The sequence below is a fragment of the Esox lucius genome, chromosome 12, assembly GCF_011004845.1.
Source record: "Esox lucius isolate fEsoLuc1 chromosome 12, fEsoLuc1.pri, whole genome shotgun sequence".
NCBI classification, from domain to species: Eukaryota; Metazoa; Chordata; class Actinopteri; order Esociformes; family Esocidae; genus Esox; species Esox lucius.
The window spans coordinates 17,171,502-17,189,355 of record NC_047580.1 but is presented as its reverse complement, the minus strand read 5'-3'; the positions used below and the strand labels follow the sequence as shown (position 1 = coordinate 17,189,355).

The 17,854-nt window shown below is 40.2% G+C and overlaps 1 protein-coding gene across 1 annotated transcript in view; it reads right to left on the bottom strand.

Annotated features, from left to right (window-relative positions):
* Positions 1-16,925, bottom strand: part of ntsr1 (neurotensin receptor 1 (high affinity)) — a 40,602-nt gene extending 23,677 nt beyond the window's left edge. Inside the window, exon 1 of the mRNA XM_020051597.2 lies at positions 16,118-16,925. Within this exon, the coding sequence (XP_019907156.1) occupies positions 16,118-16,804 (687 nt within the window). The 5' untranslated portion in view covers positions 16,805-16,925. The remainder of the gene's footprint in view (positions 1-16,117) is intronic.
* Positions 16,926-17,854: the final 929 nt, after the last annotated feature.

The window sequence follows — 17,854 nt, the reverse complement described above, 5'->3', positions numbered from 1 at the left end:
TTTGCGAGGTCCGACACTGATATTGGACAAGAAGGCCAGGCTCGCAATCACCGTTCCAATTCATCCCAAAGGTGTTCAATGGGGTTGTGGGCAGGGCTTTGTGCAGGGACCACAGAGCCCTGTTCATCCACACCAACCTCATTGAACCATGTATTTATGGAACCCACTTTGTGTACAGGGCACAGACATGCTGGAACAGGAAAGAGCCTTCCCCACTCTGTAAACCCAAATGTCTAAAATGTCTCTGTATCCTGTAGCATTAAGATGACCCTTCACTGGTACTAAGGGGCCTAGCCCAAACCCTGAACCACAGCCGCAGACCATTATCCCTACACCATCAAAGGCACTATAAATTCTGGTAGGAAGCATTCTCCTGATATCCGCCATCCCCAGATTCATCCATCAGACTGCCAGATAGTGGAGTGTGATTCATCCCTCCAGAGAACATGTTTCCACTGCTTCCAGTACTTTACAACACTCCAGTTGGCGCTTGGCATTTCGCATGTTGATGTGAGGCTTGGGTACAGCTGCTTGGCCATGGAAACCCATTTTGTGAAGCTCCCAATGCACAGGTATTGTGCTGATATTCCTTCCAGAGGCAGTTTGGAACTGTGGTGAGGGATGATACAAATGATAAGCGATTTTTACGAGCTATGTGCTTCAGCACATGGCTGCCCCACTCTGTGAGTTTGCCTGGTCTACCACTTTGTAGTTTGGCTGTCATTGTTCCTAGACATTTCTACTTCACAATTATAGCACTTACAGTTGACCGGGGCAAATCTAGTACAGCAGAAATGTCACAAACTGACTTCAAAAGTCAAAAGTGGCATCCTTTAACAGTGCCATGTTTAAAGTCACAGAGCTCCTCAGTTTGAACCATTGTACTGCCACTGTTTGTCTATGGAGATTTCATGGCTATAGCATAGTGGTTAGAGACGTGGTCAACGGAACAACGGAAGTCCCGCGTTCGTCTCCCGTCGCAGTCAAAACAAATTAGCCTAGCATGAAACAGTTTTGGTGAATTTTCGATTGATGCATTAGGGTTTTTTCAGGATAGACAAAAACCTTTGTTGGCTACTCAATTATCGTCTTTTTACTTGACAAAAAAGTCAGTTATTGTCAACTGTATTGAGAGTTACTGTATCAATGTAATTCACAAATGGCTAATAAGCTGTTAAAACAGCCAGTGGCAAATGAGGATTTGTTCAGGATAGACAAAAACTTTGCTGGCTACAACCTTCAGTAGCTATAGGAAGCCTAAAATTAAACTGTTCACTGTTTTTCTTTTAACTTTTCTGGTGGATTTACGAATTATGTATTAGGATTTGTTCAGGATAGACAAAAACTTTACTGGCTACACGATTCTCTTGTCTTTTCACTTGATGAAAAAGTCACCTATATTGATAGTTATTGTATCAATGTCATTCACGAATGGCTAATAAGCTGTTAAAAACAGCCAGTGGCAAAAGCCATACAGTTCATAGATGCTATTTGTGGTGGAGGTAAACTTAATAAGAAACGTTAGTCAGTTTAACACAATGCTTAATGGTGTCTAGCAAAATATGAAAACTTTGTGTGATGTTAATGCGTGACAAAACTATCTAATGTCTGGATGCTTTACCGACACTAGTTTAGCGTGCTGTTCCATGGTGTATTGGCTAAAGACACAGCCTCTCATGTCGGCGACCCTAGTTGAAATCCAGGGTGGGCTACAACATTCATCACTTTCATTTGCAGGCTTGCTGAACTAGCCTTGTCTAGTTCTGTTCCTGGTTTCCAGTAGCTGGTGTAAAATATGTACACATGGACTTTAGAGTTTCTTAGTCTAAATGTCAATGATCGTCCAATTACGCATGGCCTCTATAGTGCTAAAGCTAGCTTTAAGGTTAATGGACAGTTCACATATTGTTAAGCTTTATATCTACTGAACATCTACAAATCATGTACATGGGAATATAAAAAAAAAAGCTTAATAATTTCAGAGCTGTTGCCCGTGAATTGATTGTTAATTTCTCTACCAAAAGCCGTCTCCAAAGGCATTTCAGAGAATTTGGCAGTACATCCAACCGGCCTCACAACAGCAGACCATGTGTAACCACACACAGCCCAGGACCTCCACATCCAGCATCTTCACCTCCAAGATCATCTGAGACCAGCCACCCGGACATCTGCTGGAACAATTGGTTTGCAGAACCAAAGAATTTCTGCACAAACTGTCAGAAATGCTGACGTTGTGGATCGAGTGGCCCATGGTGGCGGTGGGGTTATGGTATGGGCAGGTATGTGTTATGGACAACGAACACAGGTGCATTTTATTGATGGCATTTTGAATGCACAGAGATAACGTGACAAGATCCTGAGGTCCATTGTTGTGCCATTCATCCACGACCATCACCTCATGTTGCAGCATGATAATACACAGCCCCATGTTGCAAGGATCTGTACACAATTCCTGGAAGCTGAAAACATCCCAGTTCTTGCACGGCCAGCATACTCACCGGACATGTCACCCATTGAGCATGTTTGGGATGCTCTGGATCGGCGTATACGACAGCGTGTTCCAGGTCTTGCCAATACCCAGCAACTTCGCACAGCCATTGAAGAGGAGTGTACCAACATTCCACTTTGGCCAGCCTAAGGCATACCTGTGCAATAATCATGCTGTCTAATCAGCATATTGATATGCCACACCTGTGAGGTGTATGGATTATCTGGGCAAAGGATAAGTGCTCACTAACACAGATTTAGACAGATTTGATAGAAATAGGCCTTTTGTGTACATAGAGAAATTCTTAGATCTTTTGAGTTCAGCTCATGATAAATGGGGGCAAAAACAAGTGTTGCATTTATAATTTTGTTCAGTGTACATTGTACATTTCCTATAATATTGCATTTGAAATGTGAACAGTTCTTTTCAGTCCATTTGAACGGATTTACCTTTCATTGAAAGAAAGTAATAGAAGAATGTTGATCAATGTACCCTGTCCCTTTTCAAATAAACAATAAATCAAAGAGATAAAAAAGGAGAGAAATGAGGGAGAGAAAGAGAAAAGATATGGACGTAGAGAGAAGAGAGGGAAAGAAAGAGAGATAAAGAGAGGAAAAAGAGAGCAGAGATGGGAAAAATAGTAACATGCAGTATATATAATGATTACAATCACGAGAATCACAATAAATGTCATATTGGCATTTAACATCCTTGATAAGATCATATTGTAAGATCCTTTGCAATTGTTTTCTTGTAGGTTTATTGAACAGAACACAGAACAGATGTATCAATCACTTTCCTGTTTCTATTTAGCTATAGTCCTTTAATATCAGCAGTGGAGCCTACACAATCTGTATTCTGCTGGAAAATGTGTGTGTGTGTTTCAACATTAGTATTCTGGGGAACCCCTCTCTCATTCACCTCTCAAATCCAGTGGCAACTTGTGAAGCTCTGTTGAACTCCATGCCCAAGAGGATTAAGGCAGTGCTGGAAAATGATGGTGACCACGCAAAATATTGACACTTTGGGCCCAATTTGGACATTTTCACTTAGGGGTGTACTCAGTTTTGTTGCCAGTGGTTTAGACATTAATGGCTGTGTTATTTTTGAGGGGACAGCAAATGTATACTGTTATACAAGCTGTACACTCACTACTTTACATTGTAGCAAAGTGTAATTTCTTCCGTGTTGTCACATGAACAGATATAATCAAATATTTACAAAAATGTGAGGGGTGTACTCAGTTTTGTGAGATACTGCACATACAGTTAGGTCTGGAAATAATTGGACACTGACACACGTTTTGTTATTTTGGCTGTTTACCACAATATATTCAAGTTATATTCAAGTTAAATAATGAATATTGGCTTAAAGTGCAGTCTCTCAGCTTTAATTTGAGTGGTTTTCACATCCAAATTGGAGGAAGGGTTTAGGAATTACAGCTCTTTAATACGTAGCCCCCGGTTTTTCAATCCACCAAACGTTATTGGACAATTGACTCAAAAGCTGTTTCATGGACAGGTGTGGGCTATTCCTTCATTATATATTCATCAATTAAGCAGGTAAAATGTCTGGATTTGATTCCAGGTGTGGCATTCGCATTTGGAAGCAGTTACTTTTACCCACAGTATGAGGTCAAAGGAGCTCTCAATGCAAGTGAAACAGGCCTGCAAAAAAAATCCATCAGAGAGATTGCAAGAAAATTAGGAATTGCCAAATCAACAGTTTAGTATATTCTGAGAAAAATCCAGCACTGGTGAGCTCTGCAACACAAAAAGGCCTGGACCTCCATGGAAGACAACTGTGCTGGATGATCGTAGGATCCTTTCCATGGTAAAAGAAAAATACCCATTCACAACATCCAGCCAAGTGAAGAACACTCTCCAGGAGGTTGGCATATCATTATCCAAGTCTACCCATAAAGAGAAGACTTAACAACAGCAAATACAGAGGGTTCACCACAAGGTGCAAACCATCCATAAGCCTCAATAATAGAAAGGCCAGATTAGACTTAGCAAAAAACATCTTAAAAAGTCAGGCCAGTTCTGGAACAGCATTCTTTGGACAGATGAAACTAAGATCAACCTGTACCAGAATGATGGGAAGAAAAATGGAGGCAGTGAGATGGCATGGCTTCCAATGGCACTAGGTCACTAGTGATTATTGATGATGTGACAGAAGACAGAAGCAGCCGGATGAATTCTGAAGTGAATAGGGATATATTGCCAAAGCTTCACTTTACAGATGGACCATGAGCCAAAACACACATTGCAAAAGCAACCCATGAGTTTTTTAAGGCAAAGAAGTGGAATATTCTCCAATGGCCGAGTCAAACACCTGATCTCAACCCGATTGAGCATGCATTTCACTTGCTGAAGACAAAACTTAAGGTAGAAAGACCCACGAATAACAATTGAAGACAGCTGCAGTAAAGGCCTGGCAAAGCATCACAAAGGAGGAAACCCAGCATTTGGTGAAGTCCTTGCTTTCCAGACTTCAAGCAGTCATTGCCTGAAAAGGATTCTTGACAAAGTATTAAAACATTTTATTGTTGTGTTGATTATGTATTCTGTCATCTTGACCAGGGCTTACTTGTAAAAGAGATTGAAGTCTAACTGTTAACTGTCTAGTTAAATAATTAATATACAAACATGTAAATAGGCTTATAAGCAAGAGGACAAAATGGATAATGCTATCGAATGCTGCTCAGCCTCCCCAACCAGTGTCTGACCAGTAACCAAAAGGTAGCGAGATCAAATCCCTGTCCCCTACATGTCCCTGCCTGTCCCCTCTGAAAATGGTGCTAATGCCAGCACACTGACAGCTAAATTGCTTTAGACTTCTAATCTGGATTGGAATCATGTTAGTAGCCTGCTATTTTTTGTTGGTGTTGAGCTAGGATATAGGTTTAACAACTGTTGAGGTGCATGCATTATTTATTTATTGAATTCATAAAACCACATATGCAGTTCAACAATGAAATGGAAAGGCTTTAGGACCATACGGATGCAACAGGTATGTGGTGTGTTACTGCAGGTCTATCCTATTGACTGAGGTGAATGAAGCTACATGCAGCAGCCAAGACAATCACTGGAGTCATTATAAGCCTTTTGTTGTGTCAAAATACTAAATCCAGTAAACACGATGTAAAGGATGTAAATAAATAAATAAAAAGACAAGTAAAGCAACAAACAAAAACTTGATAATATAATGAATAATTATTTTAATCAAGTCTTCTGTTTGCATTACAGGCTAATTCTTAATAATTATTCAAATAGCCATGGGACTTATGGGTAGCCCCATTTCATTACTGGAGAGCAATATTTCTTGTTATTATTAAGTATTTAAATAATACGTTAGATCACATCTGTACGTTATTCCCAGGAGCTCTACCTTTAATTTAAGGGGTCATGATAGCTCAACCATTAAAAGCTAAAATCAGATTTGTAGGACTGAAATGGAAAGCACTTTAAATGTGACAACACTAAATAGTGGACATCATGGGGATAGGCATATAACTCAGATTCTGTGAAGGAAGGGTCAATGGGACTTTTTCATTACGGATATGCCATGGACCGGTAAGAATCCCCGTGTGAATTGAGGTTTGAGAATTGCAGGGTTATGTGGCCTATTATATGTTCAAGAGTTTTGATTCTCACCACAATTTTCCCAGGCAACCATGTCCACTTACAGCTCTATGACCCTGAACATCAGATTTAGTGGTAATTTGATCTGACTTCTATCCCCTATGATCATTTCCTATAGTGCTGGTATTGCTTGTTCTTGTGCAGCTGCCTAAACAATTGTTTTGATAGTGAAGTATTTTATTTAGTCTAATATATACCAAATGTTTAGATTTGAAATGTAGATGTGTCAAAGTCCATCTGCAGAAGAGTACACCAGCAGTACTGCAGAGGCACCATAAGATCACTAGAAAACCACGAGCATACAAGTGCCAAAAAAGTACCCATAAATAGTTCTGGAATAGTTCTGGAATAATGTATTATAAACAGATAAGATGAAGATTAACCTATATGGTGGAAAAACACTGAACTGCCCATGATCCAAAGTAGACCATCATTTGTGAAACATGGTGGAGGTAGTGTTTAAGCATGAATGGCTGTAATTGGAACTGGCTTACTTGTCTTCATTGATGATGTGACTGTTGACGGCACCGTAACGATGAATCCTAAGGTTTACAGAAACATCTTGTCTCAAACCAGTTGCCCTATTGGATGGTGCTTCATCACGCAACAGGACAATGACGCCAAACTCACTGCCATAGCAACTGAGGAGTTTTTAATAGGGAGTTTTTAGGCATCCAGAACTTTTCTGGATTTCCTTCTGATCCTGTTCTGTTCATCATATGCAGACAGCTTTTTGGGTCTTCAGATGTGTATTCTGTGTTCTTATACAGAATAGTTTCAACGTATACAGTTTCTTAAAATGTTTTGAATATCACATCTTGAAAATCGGGTTAGGATTCCACCATTTGCAAACCTAAATCTAATGATTTCTTCATTTTAAGTTGAATCATGTGGGCAGGTGGTGGAATTTATCAAATACAGTGGGGAGAACAAGTATTTGATACACTGCTGATTTTGCAGGTTTTCCTACTTACAAAGCATGTAGAGGTCTGTCATTTTTATCATCGGTACACTTCAACTGTGAGAGATGGAATCTAAAACAAAAATCCAGAAAATCACATTGTATGATTTTTAAATAATTAATTTGCATTTTATTGCATGACATAAGTATTTGATCACCTACCAACCTGTAAGAATTCCGGCTCTCACAGACCTGTGAGAGCCGCTCATTACCTGTATTAACTGCACCTGTTTGATCTTGTTACCTGTATAATAGAAACCTGTCCACACAGTTCAAGATGATGGTCAATCTCCCTCGGTCTGGGGCTCCATGCAAGATCTCACCTCGTGGGGCATCAATGATCATGAGGAAGGTGAGGGATCAGCCCAGAACTACACAGCAGGACCTGGTCAATGACCTGAAGAGAGCTGGGACCACCGTCTCAAAGAAAACCATAAATAACACACTACGCTGTCATGGATTAAAATCAAATACTTATGTCATGCAATAAAATGAAAATGAATTACTTACAAATCATCCAATGTGATTTTCTGGATTTTTGTTTTAGATTCACTCACTCACAGTTGAAGAGTACCTATGATAAAAATTACAGACTTCTACATGCTTTGTAAGTGAGAAAACCTGCAAAATTGGCAGTGTATCAAAGACTTGTTCTCCCCACTGTACATGGAATGGCTAGGGTACCTTGAGGATTTGGGAATAATCTCCCAAGATATCAATTACCTCAGGGCACCTGTGTGCTGAGGAGGTGATGTTGTTCACCTTTACCACCTGTATTCAGTTTCGCAGGGCTGATCCAGCCTCAGGTCTTCCAGCTTTCTGACAGGGTTTGAGGGGACACTAATGTTATAAGCTGCACTTCACTTTATAAACAGGGTAATCACAAAGGTCTTTTCACATAGGTGTTCCAGCAGGTTAGGGCAGTGTGCAGTAGTGGTGATGGCATCAACAGTGGCTCTGTTTGGGCAGTATTCAAAATGCATTGGGCGCAGGGTGGCAGGTAAAATGGAGGTGATGTGGTCCTTGAGCAGTCTCTCATAAGGCATGAAATGAGGGCTAAGAGGCAGTAATCATTTACAGTGCAAGTATGCAAACTTTCTTTACACTAAATTGTGTTATTAATATTTACTGGCCCTTCTTTGTAACCCTGACTTTATACTGTTGGGAGAAGACATTTAGATTTATGCCTGCAATTTTACTGCACAATCTAACAATTCCCTCCAACCTATTTCTATTTTTCACGGACAATGACGAGTGACTCAGCCACAGCCTGGACTTGAACCTGACTGAACATCTGTAAGGAAACCTCAAGACCGAAGTTCAACAACGCTTCTCATCCAACAAAACAAAATGTCAACAAAGAGAAGGGCTCTGAATGCTTCCCGAAGGCACTGTATTCAGTAGTTGTGGAACAATTATGAAAACTGTGAAGCAGTTCGGGACAACCAACTAGAAATGGGAGAAGTTGAATATGTAATTCTCTGACCAGACAACAAGAAATTTCTTCCGGACCTTCAGCCTAGCCAGGGTTAACATCCATGAAAGGCCTGTTCACGCTGACCATGTGAGCCCGATGTTCACGTTTGCAGTGGGGGCTCGTGCCAGGGGCTGAGTGTTACTTTTCAAGCTTTGTGAAAAAGGGGTTTAGCTTGTCTGTGATCGAGGCGCCTGTGTCCGTGACGCAGCTGGGTTTCCCTGGTAATCCGTTATTGTCTGAAGCCCCTGCCACATTCTTGCATGTCTGACCCATTGAGATGTGACTCAAATTGGTTCGTGCACTGACTTTCTGCCTCTTAGAAATGTTTACAAAGTTCTGTCATGTCTCTTTGAAATGTATACTCACTGTAGGGACTAAACACATTCCTTGATAAATCCTGTGACCCTGTTCCATGATGTCGCTGTTCTTCCCAGAGGTCTCCCTGAACATTTCCTAGTATGCATGGTCAAAACATAAACATGTTTTGATTGCTTAGTCCACTAATGCTTCCTGCTTCACTTTTTGTCTGTAGGTAAGGATGAGCAGATTTGAGGCATGGTCTGACTTGCCAAAAGATGGGACTGTAAATGGCAACTATCATCTATAATCAGTATGTTGTTTATTGTGCCAAAGGCCCATACAGAGTTGAGTAAAAATGGTTCCAAATCTCTGGCCCTTTCATTTGGAACAAACAGCAACAAACCTTACCGTTAATCTCTTGCCTTTCTCAATGTAACCAGATGTTTTAATGTATTCTAATTGTGTCTCATGTTTGAAAGTGTCTTGAAACAATGTGCAGCTATTTTGGCCAGGCCAGGACTATAAAATGTGTTTTTGTCTCAATGAAATGTACATGCAATAATTGTAAAAAAGGTTACAGTTTTTCAGCCACCCAAACCATATATATTTTCTGGGTCCACATTCTGTATTCTTAAGATGCTACATTATACTCATTCACTTGATTAAATCGTAGATAACATAGCACTTTGGAATTGATTTCTGTAATTCCGTGGAAGCAGTTTAGATTGATTAGAACATAAGTGATGTTTACCAGAAAATACAGAAGGCTATATGGTATCGAACGTTAAAACAATTCTGACATTTTTAATCAGAGGCTATGACTTACAGTATATATATTTAACAAGAGTGGAACTAGGAACAAGTAGATTGGAGTGCAGGGGTAGAAAAAACTCCATTGGCACTGGTCCCAAGGAGCTTAGGGTATCCCTTCGCCCTGTTCTGCCCTCCTGATTTTGGACAGATGACTGGAAATGAGGTGGTTTGTCTGTCTGCCAGGAAAATCGGTGTAAAAGCTCACTCTTCTGAAAACCCAACAGGACAGAACTTAGTGTGCGTAATGAACAGGGTCAGAAACGGCAGACCAGAACATGTGTTGGGAAAACACGACCTGTCTGATTGCATAGCCCTAACGAGGCTAAGCTGGAAAAGGCAATTAGAGGAGACAAGCCTCTAACAAGCTTTAGTCAGTCATAGGTGCTTTTAACGACAGCTTTCCTTGATTAAAACTTTCTAACGATATGTTTTGGAGTAAAGGGTTGTACAACACAACATTTTGTTTGCACGGTCTGTTGCATGCTTCAAGAAAGCCTTGTTAGTTGTTAGTGGTACCTTGTAGACTATAGCTTTAGAACTGGTCTTTAATTTTCACAGCGTTAAGTTAAATATCACTTGTTAAGCATTATCAATTCATACCTCTATAACTAAAATTATAAAGGGAAGGATCTGAGCTAACCGTCTGGACGTTTAGCATATGACACTAGTAAATCATACAGTGTCTCTGTTTGCATAATCAATAAAGCACTACTTTGGCGTTATGTTGACTTGAATGCTCTGTCTACCTTCAAGTAGACAGACAAGCTCTGCCATTTCTAGTTGTCTGGGTATACAATTGATTGAGATTGTAAATGTCAGATGATGCTGGTAGATTTTCACATGCATTCACCAGCGGACAACACAAACACACACGAGTGCACACACACACACATGCACACACACACAAAACCACACACTTTTAGTTTGTATAGCAGTCTGTGGAATGTGAACGTCTATTGAGCATCTGGCAGGCTGACTCTAGTTAGGGTTGCCCCTGGGTCTAACCCTGGTCCTGTCGCTGACTGGGTCCTGTGGAGAGCTGTCTGCTCTGGGTTAAATGCCAGTCTCACACACAAAATAAACGCTACCTGCCGAGTGCCCAGAAACCTCATCACCAGGATATCCCTGTCTCCTTCTAGAGACATTTAACTTCAGTGTCAGCTTTTTCCCTTATGTTTACAAGATGAGGAACTGTATTCAGTCCCTCTTTCAGTATACTATTCATCCCTCTATCTTTCTGTTTTCCTTCCTAGTTCCCTCTCCTCCACACACGGCAAACGTTATTCATGAGGATGGGTGTGTGTTGGGCTAGACTTCATTTTGAGTGCCTGTTGTCAAGGATGTGTACTGCACCTCTAAGGCATTAATAGCCACAAACAGGCATGTATCACTTCACCCAGGTACAGATGGGGAGAGGATATTGGTTTTGTATTACTTGTTCTGCTTTGTCTTAATGTGACATGGGCTTTTTCATTAAATTCAATGAGGAATTCTTTTTGCAAAGATCGGATAAAGGACAACCGACGTCAGACAAGGCCTTGTAACCACAAGTTGATGTGACCTGTGAAGAAAATGTGACAGATGTGATTCATCCATCTTTAGCAGAGTGGAAAATAACTCCTAGGTTAGCATTAGGAATAGTAAGTCTCTTTTTGAGGTTATCACAGAAATCATTTATATTTCTGAGATTCATTCACTGATGTCAAGTGATGTTTGCAAAATATCTCTGAATTGGATTATGGACCGAAACCAGACTTGGAATAACAGCGCTCTGTTTTTGTACTTTCATTTGAAGAACAGCCACACCATCCTGGTCTCATTGGAATAAGTAAACTATTATATGTAAATTAATGGCACCCCATAGTTTTTCGTACGGTATGTTACATTACCTTAGGTTAAATTACAAAGTGGTACCAAAACATATAATATTTTACGAATGGGCTAAAACGTAACATGTTACGAATGCTAGTAAAACGTATCATATCTTATGAATGCTCGACAAATGTATCATATCTTTCGCTCGCTATGAAAACGTATGATATGTTATGGTTTGGTTAAGGTTTGGTATCACAGCACTGGGGTTAAGGTAAGGATTAAGGTATGGGTTATGATTAGAAAAACGAATCCCTTGTAACATATTGTAATGACCTTGCTAAGGATACTACTCACCTCCTCTAATGGGATGTCACTATTTGGAGCAGTGGGTAGAGTGCCCGTCTGCAAACCTGAAGGACGCAGCTTTAAAGCAATGTATGCCCATTTCTTTCTGGTTTATTACTCTAACGTTACTTGACATAACGTACATCTTACGAATTCAGCTGTCAGAGATTTTCATATAATAATTTACGTATTCCAATTAGACCAGGTTGGCCACACGGTTCCAACAGGCTATAGATGGGTACATACCATACCACATGAGACTACAGTTTATACTGCAGGTTTGTGATTATTGTTCTAATTTCTTTCTAGATCATTTCAAAATCATATTACAGGACAATTTAGTTGGCAAGCCATACCTCTTAATTTGTTACACTGCACATCAGGCTAGTTAAAAAAAAATCCAAGAAAGAATATGTGTATTTCCATAAGAGATTACAGTAGATTAGAAAATTCGAAAAGGAATGCCAAAACGCTGTTTAACAGTGAAGTAGAAATGAAGGTATTTTTGTTGTGCACACTATGCTGTATGAAAAATGATGCAAGCGATCTCCATGGTAACATGATGCTGGTCTCTTTTTCCTCGACTCTCCATCTCTGCTGTCTTTTAGAGCACTTCAAAAGTCTGTGGGAATTATAATGACAACTTTGTATTGCCCTTTTATGAAACAGTAGAGGCAAATCCAGAACTAATTTAAGTGGAACAAAATAAGTATACTTACAATGAAATGCTTTAAACACCAAAAGGAAGAACACATCACTCCTGTTTCATCTGCACTACACTGGCTGCCTGTTAAATATCGCTCTGTTTTTAATTATTCACTTAACCTTTAAGGCACTACATGGCTTAGCCCCTCTTACCTGACACTCATGATTGTTCTGTACAATCCAGGGAGGGCACTCTGCTCCTAGGGAGACTGTTTATTTACTGTACTTAGATGCAGAACCAAGCGGGGGACGGAGCATTCTCAAATAAAGCCTCTCAGTTGAGAAACAGCTTGCCCTCTGAGGTAACAGGGGTAGCCATTGCGTTTTGAAATCCAGAAGGATTTTTTCACTCTGGTTTGGAGTAAAGAGTTTTAGAGAAACAAGTCTTTAAACTTCAAATGGGTCCTGTAAACACAAAAAGAACATAACAGGACAGATTATGTGTATTGTAATCACCAATCAAAGGCCAGGCTAATAAGGTAGGTCGCGATTTTTTTTTCACAATCGCTAAAACACAGAAATGGTTGTATAACAATATACAGTGGATATAAAAAGTCTACACACCCCTGTTAAAATGCCAGGTTCTTGTGATGTAAAAGAATGAGACAAAGATAAATCATGTCTGAACTTTTTCCAACTTTAATGTGACCTATAACGTGAACAGTTCAATTGAAAAACAAACTGAAATCTTTGAGGTGGAAAAATAAAAAACTTAATAACTTGGTGTGTAGACTTTTATATCCACTGTATAATGTGACTGTTCCTCATCCACTTGCTTGTACACCTGCCATTAACTCTAGAAGACTTGTAACTGTGGGTGCCTTCTTGGATGTGTATGGGTGTTCAAGGAGGGCGGCATACATTGGCTTAGCTGAAACATTGTCGGTAAAGACATGCTTGACAAATAGTGCTCAGGCTGGTTAGGTGCCTGAAAGCTGTTTGTGGCCATTAGAGTGCATTCCCACAAATGTTGGTTTTAGCTGACTTCCTAGTTGAGTGAGCAACATGAAAATAAAAACAATTGCTGGGCTGAAGTGTTTCAGAGGGCAAATTCTCTGATCTTGTCCCTAGCCCATTTTCAATTACAACTGGAAAATCATCTTAAGATATTTATGTAGTCGTCGTCCAAAAAACGAAGGAGATGATGACAACACAATCTTTGTGAGAAGCAGAGAATATAATTTAATTTGTCCTCAACTCACACTTTAGTTATTACATCTAGGGTTTCATAAGTTAAGTCACAGTCGTAACTTAACTTACCAAGGTTAGGTTTGGAGGATACATTGCTATAGAAGTGTATTTGTCAAAAAGACGACTGACAATCATGGTACCAGTTATCCTCAATTGAACTCAGAGTGGACCACAGCGTATTAACTCCACAAACCTATTAAAGGCTTTGGAGTTAAGTCAAGCCTAGGTTGACTGTGTAAGCTGTAATTGGTATAGTGTGCTGTGCCACGATCCTGTCATCAGTCATAAGTCTTAGTTTTGTTGAAACAAACCACACTAACACTCATGACTGATGACATTGTCTTCACAGGAGACTGAGGTGGTAGGAATGAGAAAGACTCCAATCCCAGCTATTTTACACAGCATGGACTCTCCAAAAATACCACTACAGAGTTCCCTGCACTACAGGACACCACTCAGCCTAATCCCAGACTTCCCCTATTATTTAGTTGTGTTCCACGCCAAAAACTATGTAATAATGCACATGTCCGCATTCTTGGAAAAGCATGCACACGCACTTATGCACACATGATTTCTTTTGTATTCTTGTGGGGACCTGAAACCCAGAAATCTTAACTAGCCCCTAAACCTAACCTTTATGCCTAAACTTGATATGGCGCTAACACGTAGCCTGACATACACACTCCACACTTATCAACAGGGAACAGCATCTCTTTTAGAGGGCTACACGTTACCCCTACACCCAAAAACATCTGTGAACTCCAAGAGAGGTAGTTTCAATTTTTCTCTCACATTCACACACACACACAGAAACAGAGTACATAGCAATTATGATTACATAATCCATAATAAAAGCAGGGTAACTATTTAGCATGCAAATGACTAACAGTTGCTATATTTCAGTTTATATTTATTGGTTAAGTGATTAGACGTGACAACCAATCAAACTGGTGGGTTGAAGCGTTGTAGGGCTCTGCTCTACAAAACAGCAGGAAGCCAAACTGAAAGGTAAACAGGCTTATCAGTCCAGCTGCTTCTGAAATTTGAGTCATCCAATACACTCTAACACATAGTAACACACAACAACAAGCACTAACACAGAATCACCAAACAAGTTTACTTGTGGTGACCCCTCCTCTGAAAACCACTTCTCCGGGTGATAAATTGCCTCCTTTCCACTGATAGAGAACTTGACAATGTCAGTATTTACATCCAACAAAGGAAAATGAGCAAAGACATGGCAACCCTTCAATTATAGAAGGGTACATATGTTGTTATTGCGGAGGAGACAGTTTTTCTGCAGTGTGTAATGACATCCTTATGCGTAGGAGGAGAAGAAAAGTCTTCAGCCATGAAATTGAACGATGAAGAGATAGTCATGTTGTAAGAAAAAGACAAAGGGGAAAGAAATAACCAACAGCCCTGCCAATGCAAATTTGAAATGATTTTAATTTTCAATTCATGGTGCCATCCTTCAACATGTATTCTCGAGTCATTGCGTATGTGACAAGTCACACATCAGCCCCCATAGCAGACATGATTTCCTTTTGTGTTTGCAGGTTTTTGTGCACTGGGACATTGCAAGCAGGGACAACATAATATGTGTTTCATAGTCCATTAGCCAACGAGAAAGTAAATGTGTCATTATGCACAAACCAACCCCTTCAGACACACACATGTCAATAGTCTGGAAGATGAATAGGTCAGTCACAGTGTGGCACCCCTGTAGAATGCAAAACAGCATGCAGTGGTATTTAGGATAATGCAAGAATCTCTGCACCAGATATTTAGATTCTGAACTGGGAATCTAACCGGCAACCCTCCAGTTGCTTTGTTAAATTCTCTTACACCTGCTGCCACAATATCACCAGTATCACACATCTACATACAGCTGCAACAGTCAATTATAACAGCCACCCACTTCCACCCCCTTAACAGTATTGGGTATTGAGAAACTGTTTATAGGGAAATTCACCAATATGTTGTAAGTTATTACATGTTGTAAGTACATGAATCTCTCGGTCTATGTCTGTCTGTTTCTCATCCCACCCTTTCATTCCACTCACACTCATCTTATCTTTGTGTGTGTGTGTGTGTGTGTGCGTGTGCGCTTGCGTGTTTGCATGTTTGCATAAGTGGTGTCTAACTTCACAAAATTAAATGTTATATTATAAATGAATAATTGTTTTGTTTAGATTTTTTTTTCTTCAGAGGAAATGTGTTCAGAATTTCATATCGATTTGCGTTAAAACGTAAATTATTCAGGAAACAGAGAATCAGAGCATAACATATGAAGGAGACAGTATCCATGCACAGGACTCGCTTTGTAAATGGAGTGTAAAATAGGGATGTTTTACTACGAGATTCAAACCCACCTGTATCACCATCTTCAATAAGAAGGGAGACACGATGGTGGTGCAAATCTTCTCCCCTTGATGGGACTTCTGCCCCATGGCGAAGAGCATCGGAGAGGCTAGGAGGAACGAAGCGACCCACATCCCGCTAATCAGTTTCTTGGTGCGGCTGCGGGACATGATGCTCTTTGCCTTGAAAGGGTGGCAAATCGCCATATAACGCTCCACGCTGAGGCTAGCGATGTTAAATGCCGTCGCATATGAGCAGGCATCCCGAATGAAATAGTAACCTTTACAAACGACTCCTCCAAACGCCCAAGGGTGATGGACCCAGATGAAGTTGTAAAGCTCTACAGGCATGCTGAGGACAAGGATAAGCAAGTCCGAGACTGCGAGACTAACCAGGTGGTAGTGGACCGTGCTTTGGAGATTTTGTAGGGACTTCTTGGCAAGCAGAGTGTAAAGCGTAACGGAGTTTCCTAAGCAACCTACCGCAAAGAGCGCGATATATATCACAGTGACCAGGACCTTCGAGTACATGTTAGTGTTTACATCCAAGGAGTTCTCCTCGTAGAACTCCGATCCGTTGTCAAACAGAGAGTAGTTACCCAGACGCAAAGAGTAGTTGGTCCCCGAAGTTAGAAGTGTCTGAGCCAGCGCGCATAAGTCTAGAAAGTCGCGCCCGATCAGGGTAAAATTGAAATCCATATTGTCGTGTAAGGTAAATAATTTGATCCTAGAATCACTTGTGTATGACGGCAGAAAATCTTTAGATCTAGAGAACACACGTGTGGTGTTCGCGAGGAAATCGAGTTTGCGCGTAAAAACGGTAAGGGGAGCACGGATTAGAGTCAAAGACGAAAATTAAGATTCTTTTGTATCTGACATAGGAGGCGTGCTTGACTAGAAACGGTGAGCGATGACGCAGGGCCATTCAATGATTGTTGTTTTCTTTCTTTATATTCATTTCCCATTCATACCTTAAGCAGACTCATCATTTAAGTCCATTTCATTCACACACTCATTTTAAAATTTGCCTTTAAATTATGAATGAAGTATAGTTTGATATTGGCAGTAAAACTTTCCGATAAGGGTACATGAACTACCATAAACGAGTGCAGTAATTATACAAATTATAATTAACAAATTATTGATAAAATAATCACATTTGTTAATACGATTAGAGTGGGGTAACCATTATTAATAAGGTAGGCTGGATAATGATAGTTTAACATGATTAATATATATTTTCTGGTAGCCTATAGCAGTGTCTACTTGCATCTTCAAATGTGTGTGACGCACACACAATGTACGGTCGCATTTGGGATTAAGTATTGTTTGTTTGTCATGGGGGAAAAAAGACATACCTTGAAAATGCCAGTTCTCTCCAAGTACCCCTGACTGCAGTGTGTAGTTCGGGGCGAGGATCAATATGGGCGGAGTCAAACGTTTGACTCCGCCCATATTTGACCTCGCCCATCGTTTTTTTGTCAATCTGAGGTTTGACAGTCACGCAGTTTGTTCATCTTGAATAAAAACGTAGATCATTTTTGAAGATTGTAAGATATATTACATTAAGTGAGACTGGCTAGAGTATAACCTTACGCTCTGTTCCCCCACTCCACGTCTTTCCCATCACTCGGCCCAAAACCACTATTTGCTTACAGGAAAAATAATTGCTTCTAATTCGCTACATTCATTTTTTGTTTAGTCATAATTCAAACAAAATCTGTTAATTTTGTGATTATGAATGTTGAG